Source organism: Sorex fumeus, unplaced genomic scaffold (genome assembly GCF_029834395.1).
Source record: "Sorex fumeus unplaced genomic scaffold, SorFum_2.1 ptg000126l, whole genome shotgun sequence".
NCBI classification, from domain to species: Eukaryota; Metazoa; Chordata; class Mammalia; order Eulipotyphla; family Soricidae; genus Sorex; species Sorex fumeus.
Window position 1 is genome coordinate 6345528 of NW_026606183.1, and position 16178 is coordinate 6361705.

Below are 16178 nucleotides of genomic sequence, written 5' to 3' on the forward strand. Positions count from 1 at the left end.
GGGACGTCTCTGGGGGCAGACAATCGTGGAGGGGGGAAGCTGTTTCACAGAGAGGCTGAGAATCCGCTCAGAAGGGACCAGACATCAGATCCTAGAGAGTCCCCTGAACCTCCAATTCCACAGACAAGGCCCTACACCCCAACCCTGTCGGATCCCTTCCCACACCCTCCACCAAACCCCCCCACAGTGCCTTCTTCTCAGACTAGGGCCTCTGACCTTCACAGGGCCAAGCCAGGTCAGGTCCCGGATGGCATCCCGGGAGAGCAGGGCCCGGTGGTTCCCCGGCAGTGCACAGACTCATGCACAGACACACCTGCCCGCCCTGCCCCCCGGGCCGTCACAGGACCTTCCGTCCCTCGTCCCTCGCAGTGTCTCAGCACCAAGCACACTTCCTTGAGCCCTTTCGTGATGTCAGACTCCAGCCGTCATCCTGGTCACGGCCGTGAGTCAGGCCAGGCAGGGACGGTGTCTGTTTTGTCCCGGAACGTGGCAGGCACTCGGTACATACTTGGGAGATGATGGGCACTGCCAGGCGCACTCGTCACTCCTCACACACGCAGGCGAGGCTCCGCGTGTCGTCGTCGGGGTTCGGGTCCTGAGCTCGAAGGGGGAGCCGAGGGAGGAGCCAGCGTGCCCCCAGGGGAAAGGCTTGGGGGCATAACTGGCCTGGCAGTCGGAAGGCCCGGGGCGAGGGCGCCTGGTGCCACCTCGGGAGTCGGCCTCGCAGGGGTCCCGGCCCCGCGCCCGCCCTCCTGCTGTGACCAGCCCCTCGCACCCAGCCCCAGCGCGGCCCCGCAGCGGGAGCCCCGGGCCCGGCGAGAAGCGGGTGCCGGCCGGGCGGGGCGGGGCCTGGAAGGGGCGGGCAGGTAAGTCACCGGCTCCGACGGTCCGGCAGTCCGGAGACGCCACCGCACCGCCTCGGAGCCCCCAGCGCCACCCCGGCTGTCGCCTCCGGAGAGCCCAGCCAGCCCTGGCCGCCGGCCCCGCCGCCCCGGTGTGAATCTCAGGACCCTCCGCCCGCCCGCCCGCCCCGGGCCGCACACCTGGATCTTGCCTTCCCACCCAGCCCTGGTCCACGCCCGTCTGGCGTCTCCCGCGGCGCCCTCAACCTGGGCCATGGCCCGGAGTGCGGGGCTGAAGCCTGGGCCACTGGGGGCAGCGATCGCTGTGCTCCTGCTCGGGTCCTTCTGGCCCTGGACAGGTGAGTGGGGATGTGCCGCGGAGGGGGAGGGGTGGGTGCAGTGGAGCCCGGAGAGCCCTCCCCCGTGGGCTCCCCCCTCCTCCTGGGCTTCAGCTCTGGGCCCCTCGGGTGGGGGGCGCCCTCCGGAGCAGGGGCAGGTACTCAGGGGTCAGCCTGGTTGACTCCCGGTTTTCTCTTTTCCTTCCAGGAGCTGATGGGGCTGAAGGTGAGTTTGCCTAGGAGACGGGGGAGGGGAAGGGGCCCCCCTTTTTTTTTTAATGAATGCCGGCCACTCCGCAGCAGTTGTCCCCAACACCCCGTTTCTATTTAAGTCCCCCCAAATCTTGTTCTGTGGGGGAGGTACGAGGGCCCAGGTTCTGTAGAGCCAAAGAAAACTTAAGCCACAGAGGAAGATTAGTGAAGGGCGTGCTGCCGGCAGCGGCCAGCTGGGATTCAACCCAGCTCTGACTTCAAAGGTGGGTGGTTTGGAGGGAAGCAACGCTGGGCCCGGTTGTGCCGTGGGTGTCCCCCTGCCCTAGTGACCACCAGGCTCAGCTCGGACTCACCGTGCCTGCCCCCGCTCCCCCCCCAAAATGAAGCTCTCTAAGCCCTGGCGCTAACTGAGGAGTCTGGAGGCTACAACAAAAGCCGCCTCGGTACCCACCCCCACCCCCACTCCCTCTGTGGCTGTTAGCAGGAGGAAGGAGGCAGGACTGGGGCAGGTGCTCTGCAGGCCTGGCAAGTTCCTTCAGCACACAGCCCGGCACTGGCACTGGGTGCAGGGAACCCGGGGTCTGAGGCACAGGTCCCCCAGCTGGTGTGGAAGAAAGTCGCCAGTGCTGGGCAGAGAGGGCTGAGGGTTGAAGGGTCTCCCCAGCAGAGCAGGACCGGGAAGGAGTTCTAGCCCGCTGACTTGGAAAAGCAAGAGGCTGGGGGATGGGGCCTGGGGAGCTTGGGGTGCTCAGGGAAAGGTTCGTGGGGGTCTAGGGAAGGATTTTAATCAGGATGCAACCTGGCCACATCTGCGGTGTGTGCCCCTGCTCTTCACCCTGTGAGAGGAGGGGTTGGATGGAGCAGGAAGGAAGCTGGAGGCACCGAAACAGGTGATGGACCGGGGGTGGCCATGCCCGTGAGGCTACGAAGGGAAGGCATCTCCGTGACTTCCCGGACCAGATCCCCGCTGTGGGCAGTGACTGGGCGCAGGACTTGGTGTGGGGTTCCCAGAGGGCCTGACGCACCCCCCCTCCCTTGGCAGCTGTCTGCGGCATCGTCCCCCAGGCGCGCATCACAGGGGGCAGCAGTGCAGCCCCTGGCCAGTGGCCCTGGCAGGTCAGCATCATCTACGATGGCATCCATGTGTGTGGTGGCTCTCTCGTGTCTGATGAGTGGGTGCTGTCAGCTGCTCACTGCTTCCCAAGGTACCAGCTGGAAGAGGCCGGGTGGGGAAGTACGAGGGTGGATCAGAGGTCAAAGTTCAATCTGGTCAAAGCTCCTGGGTTGGGTCTAAGTGGGCCAGTGAAGTCTGAAAGTCTTGGCAAGAGTGAAGGTCAGTGCCGGGGAGATGGCTCAAAGGGCAAGTGCATGTTTTTGCATGCAGGGCCTGGCTTCAACCCCCCTTGGTCCCCCCCAGTATTTCTACATGTGATCTCCAAGTGCGGTGCCAGTCGTCTGGGCACCAGTAGGTGCTGCCCAAATACAGTCAGAACAATGGGCCAGAGGGAATGCAACGCTGAGTTGAAGCACTCATAGGGCATGTGAGAGGCCCTGCGCAAGTCCCCCAGCACAAGCTCTCGAGTGGCACCGCGAGCAGCCCCCAAGAGGCAGGGGTAACCCCTGAACACTAACAGGGCTGCTCCTGGCTGGGTTTTTTGTTTTTTTTTTTGGCTCTTTGGGTCACACCATCCAGCTATGCTCAGGGATTACTCCTGGCTCTGCACTCAGGAATCACTCCTGGCCATGCTTGGAGGACCATATGGGATGCTGGGGATCCAACCTGGGCCGGCCACATGCCCTCCTCACTGTGCTATTGCTCCAGGCCCCTCTTTTTTTTGTTTGTTTTTTTGTTTTTGGACCATGCCTGGCAATGCTCTGGGATACTCCTGGTTCTGCACTCAGAAATCACTCTTGATGGTGCTCAGGGGACCAGACAGGATGCCAGAGGCAAGGCGAGTGCCCTGCAGGCTGTACTATCTTTCTGACCCCTCCTGGATCTTTTTAACCTACAAACAAAACAACTAATAGTCAGCCTAGGATTGGTTTGCCTTGGGGCAAAGAGGTCAGGGAAGCAGGAGGAGCCTGCCGGGTCTCAGCCTTTGCCCCCTCTGCCTGCAGAGAGCACAGCAAGGAAGACTATGAGGTCAAGCTGGGGGCCCATCAGCTGGACTCCCATACCCCGGCGACATACCAGGTCCACCAGGTGGCGCAGATCATCTCCCACCCCAGCTACCGCGAGGAGGGCTCCCAAGGTGACATTGCACTAGTCAGACTGGCCAGGCCTGTCACCTTCACCCGCTACATTCGGCCCGTCTGCCTGCCTGCAGCCAATGCCTCCTTTCCCAACGGCCTCCGCTGCACCGTCACTGGATGGGGCCATGTGGCCCCCTCAGGTGAGGCAGGCACTGGGGTTGGGGGGCACAAAGGGGACCCTGAGAGGAAAAGGCCCTGGATGAACATCTCCCCCCTCCCCCACAGTGAGCCTCAATCCTCCCAGGACGCTACAGCAACTTGAGGTGCCGCTCATTAGTCGCGAGACGTGTAACTGCCTCTACAGCATCCGAGCCAGGCCCGAAGAGCCCCACTTTATCCAGCAGGACATGGTGTGTGCCGGCTACGTGAAGGGGGGCAAGGACGCCTGCCAGGTAAACGCAGGGGCAGGGGAACCGGAGAGACGCTATGTTGGGAGAGGCGCCAAGGCCTGGGTTTAACGGTTATTGGTTTTTCTCCTCAGGGTGACTCTGGGGGCCCACTCTCCTGTCCTGTGGGAGGCCTCTGGTACCTCGCGGGCATTGTGAGCTGGGGTGATGCCTGTGGAGCCCCCAACCGGCCAGGTGTGTACACTCTGACCTCCAGCTATGCCTCCTGGATTCACCACCACGTGGCAGAGCTCCAGCCTCGAGTGCTGCCCCCAGTGCAGGACTTCCAGCCTGATGATCACCTCTGCAAGAACTCTCTGGCCTTCAACTCCAGCCCAGCTCCGGGCTGGCGGGGGCCCCTTCTGCTGCTGCCACTAGGCCTGACCCTGAGCCTCATCCTGCCGTGGCACCAGCTCTGAGGCCCTTGCAAATGACTCTACAGCCAACCTCCATATCTCACTCCAGGACAGACGTCTGTTCCAAGAAAGGACTTGGCCATGCCCTGAGTTCTTGGGGTCTGGGGCCTGGCTTGAGCTACTCTTGCCCCCTGCCCCAGACCCCGTGGGAGCCCAGGGCACCATCCTGGCCCACGCTTCTGGTTTATTTTTCGGGATTACGACCCAGTCAGGAACTTGACTGTCTGTGGGATGGCCAGAACCTCTGGTCACCTCCGCCTGCACTCCACAGCCTACTGCATGGGCTCCTGGGGAGCCCGAGGACCCTCAGCAATGAAAACTGGCGCTGGCACCCCGTTTGGAGGAGACTTGCCTGACAGGGTGCCCAGACCTCATCCTCTCCCTTCTTCTGGGCCTGGGCTGCCTCTGGGCAGCAGGTTTTCAGAGATATGAAGTTTGCCCTAATCTTGCCCTTGGCAGCCGTGCCCCACCCCCCACCTGGACTCTCGGACTCCGGAGGACTGAGCCCCCACCGGAACTGGGCTTGGCTTGGCTTTGGGTGGGAGTGGAAGGAGCAGTAAAACATTCTGAGCACAGAAGGATGTTTGTGTGCTGTGAAACGAAGACCGGCAGCCCGTAGCCCGCGCCCTTCCCAGCTCCAAGGTCAAGAGTCCCCGACAGAACTGACTTTATTAAAATGTGCGGAAACAAGGTCTGTACATATTTACAGGCTGGGGCCAGGGTGGGCAGGGCGGCGGCGGCGGCGGCGGCGCGGGCTGCTCACTTCTTGGAGAGTTTGGCTTGCTTGTGCTTGGGAGGGGCCCACTTGAGGCAGACAGAGTCCACTGTGGGGAGAAGAGGCATGAGAGGCAGGGCTGGGCCCCCTGCGCCTAGCACACTGTGTGCTCCCACAGCTGCTGTGCGTTGGGCCCCGGCCAGGTTTCACCTTCAGGTGAGAACAAGGGCAGACTGAGTGTGGGGAGGGGGCAGGGAAGCCCAGGAATGAGGATCCTGCCCCGGGCTGCATGTGGGAGCTGGTCAGACGGGTTTGGGATCACGCACAGCCAGAAGGAGGTCCAGGCTCCTACTATCATCCACCTCCCCACCACGCACGCACCCTGGGCAGCCCCCCACCCACCTGTTATGGGCGGTTTCTTATACTGGGCGCTTTTGAGGTGTTCCTCTACCAGCTTGGGTGTGACGCAGATCACGTGCTGCCCTTTCCAGTACTTGACCATGTTGAGGGACTGGAGGGTGCTGATGATGTCGTTCTGGGTAATGCTGGTCATCTGGCTACAGAAAGGGAATGAGAGGGCCAGAGCCGTAGAACAGCGGGGAGGGCCCTTGCTTGAAGCAGTCGACCCGGGTTCAGTCCCCAGCACCCCATAGGGTCCCCTGAGCTCCGCCCGTAGTGATCGCTGAGTACAGACCCAGCAGTCAGCCCTGAGCACTGCTGGGTATGGCCCCAAACCATAAAAATAAATAACTAAATCTAGAGAATAAAGAAGGAAGTGAGAGTGGATGCTGGAGGGAGTGCCCTGTGGAGCTGACAGAGACAGTGACAGAGGACCAGCAGACAGGAGCCGGGACTTGGCCAAGTCCTTCCCTCTTTGAGGGTTCCAGGAAGCCTTTCTTCCTGGGGCCCGTGGGAGGCAGCATGCTCCAGACAAGGCTGGGGACCAGGACACTCACCTCAGGTCCTTGATGGATAGTGTGCCCCGGAAGTCTCGCAAGATCTCCAGCAGGACCCAAGACCAGTAGCTGCGGTAGCTGAGCTTGCCCAGGTCCGACAGTGGTTTCTCTGGGGAGCCCACGGTACTCTCTAGCTTGGACAGCTCATAACCTGGCAGGGGGAGAAAGGGTCTGAGAGCCCAGCCCTGCCCAGGGACCCACCACAGTCGCCCCAAGGGGCCGGGCTCCAAGACACTCACTGAAAGCAATGAGGAACTTGCCGTAGCCCCTGCGCTGGTAGGGGGGCAAGGTCAGGATGCAGGCCACGTTGTTCCCGTCCGGCGACTCCTTCTCCTGAGAGGGGCTGTGGTCAGGACCTGGGGGAGGCCCCACCCCACCACTCACTTCCCACTCAACCCGGGTCTCCAGACACAGCACCTTGGAGAAGTAGCCGACGATGTGGGCTCCCTGCCTGTCCACCTCGGTCAGGATGTAGAAGACAAAGGGCTCCACGTCGAAGTACAAGGTCTTGTGGTCCAGGAAAAGTTTGGCCAGCAGACACAGGTTCTGACAGTAAATCTGACGGGAGGCAGAGGAAACAGCCCGCTCAGGAGCAAGCCCTCCCGGAGCCGCGAGCGGTGAGTGGGCTCCTCCCCGGAATAGCGGGAGCCAGAACTGGATGGACCGGGAGACTGAAACTCCAGAGAACATCAGCACTCGGCAGGGCTGACTAATGAGTCGCGCGCTCACTGGAGCTCAAGTTTCGCATACACTGATGTTCACAACGGGGAAGCGAGGCACAGCGGGGCACTGGGGCATGCCTGAACCCCAGTGGGTGAGTGCCTGGAGAACCCGGGCTCTGTGCTGTGGAACTGTGTCCCCAGCACCCAGCACTCCTGGACTGATGCCCCAGCCTGAGCTGTCCACGCTGCTCCCTTAGACTCACTCCGTCCAGTGTCAGGACAAACAATGTGACCCTGATAGTGGCTTCACAACACAGATCCAGGAGGCTCTGGTGTATGAACCTTCCACGTCCCTGTCATTTGACCTACCAATTGTGTGAGCCCAAACTTGCTAGAGCCATTTTACTTAAGTGGAGTTTCAGGGAGAAGTGTCTCCTGAGGTCTTAGATCTGGCATGGGGGCAGGGGGGTGCTGTATCACCCCAACTGCCACACCCTGCCACCACCCCAGGTAATACTCAGGGAGGCCAATCACCAGGCTTGGATGGGGCCCAGAGTGGTGGCTTGGGGTATTCCCTCGTGGCCCAAGTGTAACCCAGCCATGCGTACTCAGCACCGGTCATGCCCACACTGGGCTTAACACTTGCCACCTCCAGCTCTCGGATCCCACTAACAATCCTCCGGGGAAATACCCTCCTGACTCCTGGCTCAGAGAGGAGGAAAGAGGAACAGATCCTGTTAAGTGACTTGCCCAAGGTCAGCTAGGAAGTGACCTGGTGACGATGGCTGTAGCCACCAGGAAGCAGAGCTCCACGGCTTCTGAGAACACGGAGCAGGAGTCACACAGCCCAGAGGCAGAAAGGGCTTTCAGTGGCCCTGGGCTCCCGAGCTGCCCACACGGAGACAAGAGACAGCAGCCATGAGAGCAACATGGAAGGCCTTCCGGGTGCCGTGACCCTGCACCTCCCTGGCACCTCGGCCACCTAACCCGTCTAGTGGTTTTGTTTTTTTTTTTTAACAGCTATTACCTAATCATTAACGGTATTATCATTCACAATGCTTCAAATTAAAAAAAAAAAAAAAAGACTTGTGGGGGTAGGGGGGGCCCAAGCCCTCAGACAGCGTGATGAATTAAACCCAGGTCAGGCCCCTGCCAGACCAGTCACCCCACCCCATCCTCACCTTGTGGTCTTTGCCATCCACCTCATACACAGAGATGTTGCTCTTACGGTAGATCTCCTTCCCGGGGGGCTGCCGCCACTGACACTGGCCCTGGGAGAGGCGAGGAAGCAGCTTTGAGCCGCTGAGGTTCTCTGACAGGGGGCTCCATCCTGCCCCCTGGGACTCACAGCAAGTCTCGGCTGTCCCTGCCCACCCCCCACCCCCGAGTTGTCCTTCCAATGACCTGAAGACAAGAGCTGAGTTCACAGGTGAAGAAACTGAGGCCCAGAGAGGCTGATCACCCCACCAGGTCAGCCAGGAGGACTTTAGGCCCTGACAACGGACCACGAACACTGGCCCCAGACTCCCCCATGGGAAGCACCCCTCTGCAGGAGCCCAGAGCCCCACATCTCAGGTTCTCCAGCCCTCCCCCTTCCCTGCCTCATGAGCCCAGGCGCCAGAGCTGTGCTGACTTCCGGTCTGTACCCAGGAGCCTGGCACAGGGCTGCCCTCAAGAAACAAAGGTGGGGGCTAGAGAGAGAGCACAGCAGGTAGGGCGTTTGCCTTGCACACGGCTGACCCGGGTTCGATTCCCAGCAACCCATAGGGTCCCCCGAGCACCGCCAGGAGTAATTCCTGAGTGCAGAGCCAGGAGTTACCCCTGAGCTTCACCAGGTGTGACCCAAAAAGAAAAAAAAAAAAACATAGGTGGAAGGCCTCTCTCAGAAGGAAACAGCCCTGGGAGCAGCAGGATACTGGCCAAAGCAACACCAGCCATGGAAGCTAATCTCTCGACCCAGGGCAACTCTCACACCCGCCTCCTCTGCCCATCCCTCCGCCTGTGCACAGCCTCACCAGGTGGAAGCGGTAGCTCTTCTCGAACTTCATATACTTGAGACAGTACTCGCAGAGCCAGAGCTTGGGCTGCTTCCCATAGTCTTCAGGGAATGGGGAGAAGTACCAGGCATCGATCTCGTAGTTCCCAATGTGGATCTTGTCTACGTACTTCACCTTGGTGATCTGGGGACAAGGTGGGAGCGGAAGGCAGTGGGTGCTCAGTGGAGCCCGGGAAGCACAGGGGGAGGGAGCACAGTCCAGACCCCACCCCTGCTCACCGCCTCGTGCTCCTTCTCCAGGGCTGCAGTGGTGGGGTCCATCTCCGCATAGGTCTGTGGGAGGAAGGAGAGTGCAGGGTGAGTGGACACGCAGTCAGGCCAGCTCCGCACCCCCAGCCCACTCCCCTTCTCCCAGCGCTCATGTACTCGTGACAACCAGAGCCCCACCAAGAATTTATTCGCTTTTACCTGGTTCTGAAGCTGGCGAGTCCAAGGGTCTCGGCTCTCTGCCCCCTGCACCTCCCAGACACCCCAGAAATCCTTGATGCACAGGTTTGGGCCTTTCGCCAGATGAACGGAACTAGGATCAGGGGGCCTGGCCCTGGGCTTGACAGAGCTCCAGCAGCCACTGGGAGCCAAAGCGTTGTGAGACGATAAAGCAGGGACCACGCCCAGAGCCTCTGCTCCTCTTCCCTGAGCACTCGGCCTAAGCAGCTGCCCATCCTCTGCTGCTCCCAGGCTGTCTCCCACTCCTATCAGTCTAGTTGTCTGCAAAGGAATCCAACCTTTCCCCGTTGCAAACGGCCTCTCCTGGGTTCCCTGCCTTCCAAAGACTTTTTTTTTTTTAAGTTTGGGCTACATCTGGCAATGCTCAGGGACAATTCCTAGCTCTGTGCTCAGGAGTCACTCCTAGCAGTGCTTGGGGGACCATATGGGATGCCAGGGATTGAATCCGTGCAAGGCAAGCGCCCTTCCCACTGTACAATTGCTCTGGGCCCCATAACGGGCCCACTTTTAAGAGCCCTCCATCGCTGTCATTCAATTAATCACCAAGTCCTAGCAACTCGAACTCCTTCACATCTGTTGAGTCCTGGAAATCTGTCTCATCCCACATATCCACTGCTGCCAGGGAAGCAGCCAGGCCTCCGAGGGGCCAGCCTCCGTACACCCCTTCAGTTCTACAGCATCCCTTTCCCAGCCTCCGTGCCTTTGCACGTGCGGCTCCTTCTCCCTGAGTGCTTCTCTTTACTGCTACCGGGAAACTCGCTCGAGTTCTCTGGGGCATGAGCCAATGACTGAGGGGGATGAGGTGGGCTGGTGAGTTCTCATGTGTAGTTTTGGTCTTTACGGTGTTCTCTGCTGCCCTCCACGGCCCATCATCCTCCGGGAGTGCTGATTCTTGCAAAGCAGAAAATAACCTCCCCCTACCCAGTCAAGAATACGCTGGTCAACCAAACCCTCCCCTGCCCCCTTTTGCAAAACTTCCCTATTTCCCAGTTTCTTTGGAAGCTGGGAATAAGGGCATGCCACTGGAGGAGGAGCAGGGACACAGCAAGGCTTACATGTAGGGGTGGCAGCGTCAGCCCAGAGCTAAGAGCAGAGCAGAGCCACTGGCTTACCTAGTAGACCCCTCCACAAAGCCCCAGCCTCTCTGGCTGACTTCTATAACAAACATATCTTTGTTCACAGAAGACACAGGCAGGCAATGGAAGGGCACTTGCCTGTGGTCTAGTTCGCAGCTATTTATCTCAAGTCCCAAACACTCCAGCAGTATTTTATTTTGTCTGCACAATGAGCCTGAGACTAGGGCATTCGATATGCACAGAGCACAAAGAAGGAAACTGACGCACAAAGAGATACCGGCTCAGAACTGATATTCTGCACATCGGGGTGTGGGTTCCCATCTGCGCAACTCCAGGCCTAGCCTTTACAAGGAGGCAAGGTCTTCCTCCTCAGATACCTCGTGAAAACACATGTCACAACACACAAAACACCATTCTCTTGGCAAAATGCATTAAATAATTACAAAAACACTACTTTTCTTAAATGCTGTGATTTATTTAGAGTTAAACATTAATCAGACTCTAGAGAATTCACCGACAACCCATTCCCATTAGCCATTGTCATCCACCCTAATGTTCACCTTAGAAGTACATCTTTGAGGCTTACGCTGCCAGTGCGAACTGGCGGGGGAACTATGAGAATCTCAGGCCTGTGCTGTCCAGTAGCCATATGGAGCTACTTACATTCATTAAATTGAAGCAGGGGGGCTGGAGCGATAGCACAGCACGTAGGGCATTTTGCCTTGCACGCAGTCGACCCGGGTTTGATTCCCAGCATCCCATATGGTCTCCCGAGCACCGTCAGGGGTAATTCCTGAGCGCAGAGCCAGGAGTGACCCCTGTGCATTGCCAGGTGTGACCCAAAAAGCAAATAAATAAATAAATTGAAGTAGGATCCTAGTCAGTGGTGACTACTGTCCTGGACAGTGCAGTTGGAGCATGTCCATGGAAAGGTCAACGGAACAGTACTGCATTACATTAGTCCCTTGGAGGGCTTTCCAGTTCAGGGCATTTCAAATTGTTATCACAACCCACAGAGGAAGTGCAAGTGGCACAGCAAGCCAGCTGACACTTCTGTGTACATATATGAGTGTATATTTGCAAGGGAAATAAAACCTTCTCAAAACACTACTTACCTTCAGTATGGTGAAGTGCACTGACACTTTGTTTTATGATATTGCTTCCAGTTTTAAAATGGTAACTTTAGGGCTGGAGTGATAGCATAGCGGGTAGGATGTTTGCCTTGCACACAGCCAATCCAGGTTCAATTCCCAGCATCCCATATGGTCACCCGAGCACCGCCAGGGATAATTCCTGAGTGCATGAGCCAGGAGTAACCCCTGTGCATTGCTGAGTGTGACCCAAAAAGAAAAAATGAAAATAAATAAAATGATAACTTTAGGGCTGGAGCGATAGCACAGCGAGTAGGGCGTTCGCCTTACAAGCGGCCAACATGGCCGACCCGAGTTCGATTCCTCTGCCCCTCTCGGAGAGCCCGGCAAGCTACCGAGAGTACTCGATATGCCAGACACAGTAACAACAAAGTCTCCAATGGAGACGTTACTGGGCCCGCTCGAGCAAATCGACGATCAACGGGAGGGCCTTTACCTTTTACCTTTAGGGTTGGAGTAAAAGCACAGCATATAGGGAGGGCATTTGTCTTGTGCGTGGCTGACCCAGATTCAATTCCCGGCACCCCATAAGGTCCTCTGAGCCTGCCAAGAGTATCCCTGAGCTTGGAGCTAGGACTAAGCCCTGATCACCACTGGAGATAACCCCCAAAATAATACAATTTTAAATAATCTGGGCCAGGGAAATAGCTCAAAGGATGCATGCTTTAAATAAGGGTTCAATCCCTGGCACTGCATAGTCTTTTGAACATCACTAGATGTGGCCCCCACCCCCAAAGAAACTGAAACTCAGAGGGGGAGGAAAGTAACCCCCCCCAAGGCAGGCAGACTTGGTGAAAGGAATCCATAACTTGGGAGCAAATGGTCTGATTTCTATGATGTATCAAAGTCATGGTTACAGGCTTGTGCCCTGAAGAAGGACAATCTTGTTAAATCCTTCTGCTCCTCCCAGCAGAGTGGAGATAATAATGCTCACCTCACAGGGTCAGAGAAACCACAGAGGGAGCAGGTATTAAAATACTTAACCCAATATTCTGGCTCACAAGCCAATAAATGTTTGGCATTATTATTCTAATTTAGCCCACCCTTTTATAAGCCCTGCGACCTCAGGCATGTCACTTAACCTACCTCTCTGAGCTTGCTTCCCCATGCACCAAAAAAAATAAAATAAAATAAAAATAAAAAATCCCTGTGGTGAATTGTTAGGGAGGACTTGATAAGCTTAAAACGTCCCTTAGTGCTTGGTGGCAACAAGTCTTCAATGTGACACTTGTTCTCTTCCAGCCCTTTGGACTTTCGTCTAAAGTGTTTCAGCCAATCAGAGACAAGGAGGCAGCCAAGCAAGAGGCCTGTGTTCCAGTCCTGACTGTGCTTTCCTTGATGCGAGACTGTGGCCAAGCCCTGGATCTCTCTGAGCCTTGATTTTCTCACCTGCACATGCGTGAGAAAGGGCAGGTCCCAGATACAGTGTAAGCTAAAAAAACGGAAGCTGCTACGATTTTGGCATAAGGGAGTTGCGAGAGGCCGCTCAGCCTCTTGGGGCACCGGGAAGGGGTAAAGGAAGGGCCCCGGACCTTCTGCACATGGTTGATCTCATCGTGCTTGCGCTTTTGGTTGCGAGTGATCTTGCGCTCAGGCTGCTCAGCCAGCTCGCTCAGGTACTTCTCTGAGTTCTTCTGCACAGCATCCTTCACTGTCTTAGTCAGCGCCAGCCGATTCTTGTCTACCCATTCATCCAGCCGTCGGTTAACTGTGAGGATGGGCCATCAGAGTGCTGCCCTTCCATCCCACTCCCCCAACCCAGGCCCAGGTACCCCAAGTGACTCACAGCCCACGTAGTGCACATAGAATTCCTCTCGGCCCTCCTGATCATTCACCCGAGACTGGATCACTTCAGCAGAATCTGAAGAAGAAAAACATGAAAGGGAAAAAATGGCTAGAACCAACAAGATGGAAAATGAAGCTGGAACAAGAGGCAATTTTACCATGGGGAATGATTTTCAGATTCCAGGGCTACAAGTAAGGGCACCTCATCTGTCACATCTGCGTTTCCTACAGACTAGATCAGGTTGAGTTATTCTTCTCTTACAGATGGGAAAACAAAGAATAACCCCCTCTTATAGATTTGAAGAGATAACTAACTCATTCTCAATTGAGTTTAAGCTCAGCTCTAGATTCTGCGGTTTCTGTTTTTGTTGTTTTCTGGCTTGGGGAGCACATATGACATTGCTCAGGGCTTATTATACCTGGCTCTGTGCTCAGGGATCACTCCTGGCAGTCCTCAGGGTACATAATATGGTGCCAGGAATCCAAACCCTGGTCAGCAGCAAGCAAAGCAAATGCCTCAAACCTTGTACTAAATCTCCAGCCCCAGATTCTGCAGTTTTACTTTACCCGGTTGTTCATTTATTTAGTACCAGGGCTGGCTACAGATTCAGACAACTTTAGTTTATACGTAACTGATATTTGGCCTTTGGAGCCTCGGTTTCTTCACTTGTAAAACAAGCATAATATGCCCATTTCAGAGGCTGAGTTAATGCCTATAGCACCCACAACTAGCAACCCATTCAATAAATAACCACTGCATGTCTGGCATTGCTGGATTCAGAGGATATAGCAGTGAGTCACATGTCATCCAGAAATTTCCATTTTGACAGAGGAAGACACAGATAATTGCAATATAATGCCACATTACTATGGCTGCGGTATGAAGAAAATGTTGCGGGAGGGAACAACTCACTTTGCCCGAAGGGAGTCAAGAATGGCGTCAAAGGGGACATGTTAAATGGATGAGTAGCAACTAGCCAGATGAGCAAGGAGAAAGACAAGAAAGAATATCCCCGCGAGAAGGCCCAGGGGGTGTGCTTTTCAGAGGGTGCAGCGTGGTCTCGCAATGGTCTCCGGCAGAGTGGCCAGAAAACGGTTGTTACCGTGATGGAATCCCTCCAAAGGAATCTGGGGCTTATAGGGAAGGAGACGGGGAAGGAGCAGAGACGAGAGCAGTCAGGGTTAGCAAGAAAGCGGAATAAACCGTCGGACCCGGAAAAACCCGGGCTCTCTAGACTGAGGACTTGGCGTCCGCCTGATGTGAGTCGGACGTAGCCCAAATCCCGACGAAGCTCAACGCCGAGTTCTCCCGGCAAGCCCCGCCCCCGCGGCCCCGCGAGCCCGTTCCCACGCCCCGCCCCCGCCGCCAGCCCTGGGCCCCGCCCTCACGCCAGGTGCTATCCGGTCTTCGGCAGAGGTATGTTTCCCCAATCTCCACGGTGACTTCCGGCTCGCCGCGGGACGGGGTCGGCGGGGAGACGCGGCCCGGGGACGGGGCGGCTCCCTCGACCGCCGCACTCACCGCAGGCCCGGGCTCGCCCTCCCCCGCGACCCCCGAGGCCGCCGCCGCCGCAACGGCCGTCGTTGCTCCCGGTGCCGCCATTGCTGTACTGGAAGTGACGCCGAATTTGGCGCCGTGCAACGCTTTGTACATCCGGGTCACAGACGCGTGGCCGAGGCGGCCTGCGGCTCGGGGGCGGGCCTGTGAGGTGGCGGCCGCTGATTGGCTGCGGCGCCCTCCTCCGCGCCCGCAGCTGCGGGTTTATCCTGCGGGGCGACCACCCGCGCGCCTCCCTTGATCCCTGCCACCCGTTTTCCGAAAGTGGGAGAGACGAAGCAACCGCCCTCCGTGTTCTCGATGGAGAAAGGATTCAATGTGGTGGGGGAAGCAGGACGGGTGTGTCCAGAGATTGCCAGTAAATTCCTCACTAAGTCAGCCTCTCCGAAGGGCTAACCCCCTCCCCTGAAGCCCCCTCAAACGAAGCCAGCCAAAGGCGGTGGACCTAATGGAGTGCGTCTTGGCTTAGTGATTGAGGAACTCTGGGTTTGGCCCTTCGCTGGGTAAGTTGTCCAAGCGTGTCCATTCTCAGAACATGGGTCGAAGTTAGACTCTAGAGCTGTACAAGCCACAGACCGCTCTTACGTACATCTGTCTGTTTCACGCATTATAACACAAGTACTGGCACGGTGCCAACGTAGGTATTCCACTTTCTTTGGCCGCTGAAGTTTTTTGTTTTCCCCCACATGGCAGTACTAGGGGTTTCCGTCTTACTCTTGGCCCTGTCAGGGATCATTCTGGTGCCGCGCAACCATCTGGGGTCCCGGGGATTGAACCTGGGTTGGCCCGTAAGTGCCTTATCAGCTGTATTATATCTCCAGTCCCACCATTGACCACTGAATCTTCTTTGACTTGTGTTATTTGCCTGAGAAGTTAATTTTTTTTTGGGGGGGGGTCACACCTGGCGATTCTCAGGGGTCATTCCTGGCTCTGCACCAAGGAATCACTCTTGGCGGTGCTCAGGGGACCATATGGGATCTGGGAATTGAACCCCGGTCGGCCGTGTGCAAGGCAAGCACCCTACCCGTTGTGCTGTCACTCTAGCTCCTGAGAAGTAATTCTAAGCAATGGGATGCTCCAGGCCTGAGGATGGGGCCCCGAGTTTACAGATCAAGAAATAATAGGGACTGGAGAGTAGTACAGGGAATAAGCACTTGTTCTGCATATGGAGACCAGGCCCTTTCCCCAGTACTGCACATAGTCGCACTGACCAGGAATGGCCCCTATGCAAATGTCTGTTAGGTATTGGGGAGTGTGTGGGGCCGGGGTCGCAGTGGCAGCCAGTAGTGCTGGTAACTTGACCTTGGAGATACAAAGAAATTAG

General features: G+C 57.0%; 2 protein-coding genes across 3 annotated transcripts; one reads left to right on the plus strand and one right to left on the minus strand.

Moving 5' to 3' along the window:
- The first annotated feature begins 1104 nt into the window (after positions 1 to 1104).
- Positions 1105 to 4160, plus strand: PRSS8 (serine protease 8). The gene is made up of 5 exons (XM_056137640.1): positions 1105 to 1201; positions 1389 to 1406; positions 2436 to 2598; positions 3512 to 3786; positions 3872 to 4160. Exons 1-5 carry the CDS (start codon positions 1117 to 1119, stop codon positions 4102 to 4104), a joined length of 774 nt encoding a protein of 257 aa, XP_055993615.1. The 5' UTR covers positions 1105 to 1116; the 3' UTR covers positions 4105 to 4160.
- Positions 4161 to 5153: 993 nt separating this feature from the next.
- Positions 5154 to 14912, minus strand: KAT8 (lysine acetyltransferase 8). 2 transcript variants are annotated; one of them, XM_056137636.1, is made up of 11 exons: positions 14686 to 14912; positions 13298 to 13372; positions 13044 to 13219; positions 9057 to 9110; positions 8797 to 8961; positions 7963 to 8052; positions 6537 to 6677; positions 6359 to 6452; positions 6120 to 6270; positions 5566 to 5720; positions 5154 to 5272 (listed from the first exon to the last, which is right to left on the minus strand). In XM_056137636.1, the coding sequence occupies exons 1-11, from the start codon at positions 14897 to 14899 to the stop codon at positions 5208 to 5210; spliced, it is 1380 nt and encodes a 459-aa protein (XP_055993611.1). In that variant the 5' UTR covers positions 14900 to 14912; the 3' UTR covers positions 5154 to 5207. The 2 variants fall into 2 exon arrangements, with proteins under 2 accessions (XP_055993611.1, XP_055993612.1); XM_056137637.1 differs by having other exon boundaries at positions 5258 to 5373.
- Between the last annotated feature and the right edge of the window lie 1266 nt (positions 14913 to 16178).